Source organism: Leptopilina heterotoma, unplaced genomic scaffold (genome assembly GCF_015476425.1).
Source record: "Leptopilina heterotoma isolate Lh14 unplaced genomic scaffold, ASM1547642v1 Lhet_296, whole genome shotgun sequence".
Classification (NCBI taxonomy): Eukaryota; Metazoa; Arthropoda; class Insecta; order Hymenoptera; family Figitidae; genus Leptopilina; species Leptopilina heterotoma.
Window position 1 is genome coordinate 941,476 of NW_025111000.1, and position 1,804 is coordinate 943,279.

At 30.3% G+C, this 1,804-nt stretch overlaps 1 protein-coding gene across 1 annotated transcript; it reads right to left on the reverse strand.

Annotated features, from left to right (window-relative positions):
* Positions 1 to 290: 290 nt before the first annotated feature.
* LOC122504409 lies at positions 291 to 1,511 on the reverse strand. The gene is made up of 2 exons (XM_043615509.1): positions 1,199 to 1,511; positions 291 to 1,138 (listed from the first exon to the last, which is right to left on the reverse strand). The coding sequence occupies exons 1-2, from the start codon at positions 1,509 to 1,511 to the stop codon at positions 291 to 293; spliced, it is 1,161 nt and encodes a 386-aa protein (XP_043471444.1).
* Positions 1,512 to 1,804: the final 293 nt, after the last annotated feature.

A 1,804-nucleotide genomic window follows, 5' to 3' on the forward strand; every position in this document is an offset into this window, starting at 1 on the left:
TTTTCCAACCAACGGTTAATATTTTGGTATTGTGGTTTCATATATATATCCATTTATATGGTGATTGAAAGAGAAAATTAAAGGGTTTGGTTATGTTCTCTTCAAGCGGTGTTATAGCCAATTCTTTTAAAATAAATTGATTTGTAGGTGATTTAAAACCTTGAAGGTCTACTACATAATCCATCTTGACTGTTACTGAATTAATAAGACAAAAGTAGGATTATTTATATTCTTCATTTTTTTTAGTAATATTGTCTTTAGTAATTTTTTTTACCTTTCTTTAGTAATTTTTAAATGATTTTTTTTACTCCACCACTGATTGGTCTGTACTCTACTACTCTGTCATGCAAAATGAGACAATATGCAGATGTTTGATTAGGAAAATTTTCTTTCGCTTCAAATTCAAGTCGAATGTCAACAGGGCCGTATTTTAGAGATTCATTTTGCTTTGAACAGTCAATTACTATTAATGGTGCAAAATCGAGAAATTCACCTTTCGTTAAATATGGTTGACATTCTTTATCATAGTAACTAGCTTGAAAGTTTGTATACATTTCATACAGTACAGCATAATGTTTTTTATCTAAATCAAGGTTAAGATTACCATATGGATAGCACTGATTGTTTAAAAATAATTTAACATTTGTAATTCTACAATGATCAAAGTGACTAGCATTTCGCGTTGTTACATTTTTTCGGTTTGTTTGAAAGCCTAGAATTACAAAACGAGGTTTTTCTAATTGCGTTGATGTTTTAACAGTCCACACATGATTCGCGGTTGTTGGTAGCAGAGGATATTCATATAATTCCCAGGTTTGAAAACTAATTGGAATTAGTGGATCTTTTTCAATGTATTTTAGCAATTTGAATTTTCGTGCATCAGATAAGCGTACATTAGGTAACAACCATTCAATTTTATCAATGGAAATTTTCACAAGTTCCTCAGCAGTTTGCAAAATTGCATTAACATCATTTCTCGATCTTGTTAAAATTAATTCATGTCTCGCGTTTACAATAATTTTTTGATAATCCTCAGCAAAACCAAAAATAACGCTTAGTGGAATTGAAATATCAAAATTACCATTATTATCAGCTAATGGAGTATTTGCATCACATGTGGGAAACCAACCTGCATTTTCTAAAAATTTACTTTGAGTACCATAAATTGAAATGTAATTTTTCATGAGACTCGTAAGACCGACATTTTTGTTTTTATCAATTTCCACAGCATTTAGCTCATAACGAGCTTCCTCAAATAAATGACAGATGGCGTTCATGATAAGCCTAGTATTGGTGACTGGTGTCCCATTTTCTTTTGTTAATTTTCCTTGTATATGAAGTGAGCTTTTTCCTGGTAAAAGACAGTGGTCTTGATTTTGAACAGCAATTCGAATTTCATCACTATTATTGAATGTTGATGAAGCATATGGTAAATGAGCATGGACTTCATAATGAGCAATGGATTCATCATAAACAATTGGTTTTGCAATACTTAGCAAGTCGTCCTCCATTTTTTTTATTTTTTACAGAATATTAGATGTCTATAGATGAAACCAACAAAGCAAATGCATACAAATTTAAATCTTTTTATTTTCACCTTCTTTTTTGCTTTTTCTGCTCTATCACTTTTAATCCTAGACTCTTCAATAGTTGAATGTTCTGCGGTGTTAACACCTTGACTGAAGATTTGTAACTGAATCTTTTTTGACATCCTACAGAGTTATTATTATTAATATAATAACCAAAGCCAACTTTTTGATTAAATACAATACCCATAATTTATTCTTCTATTTTACAACCTCTT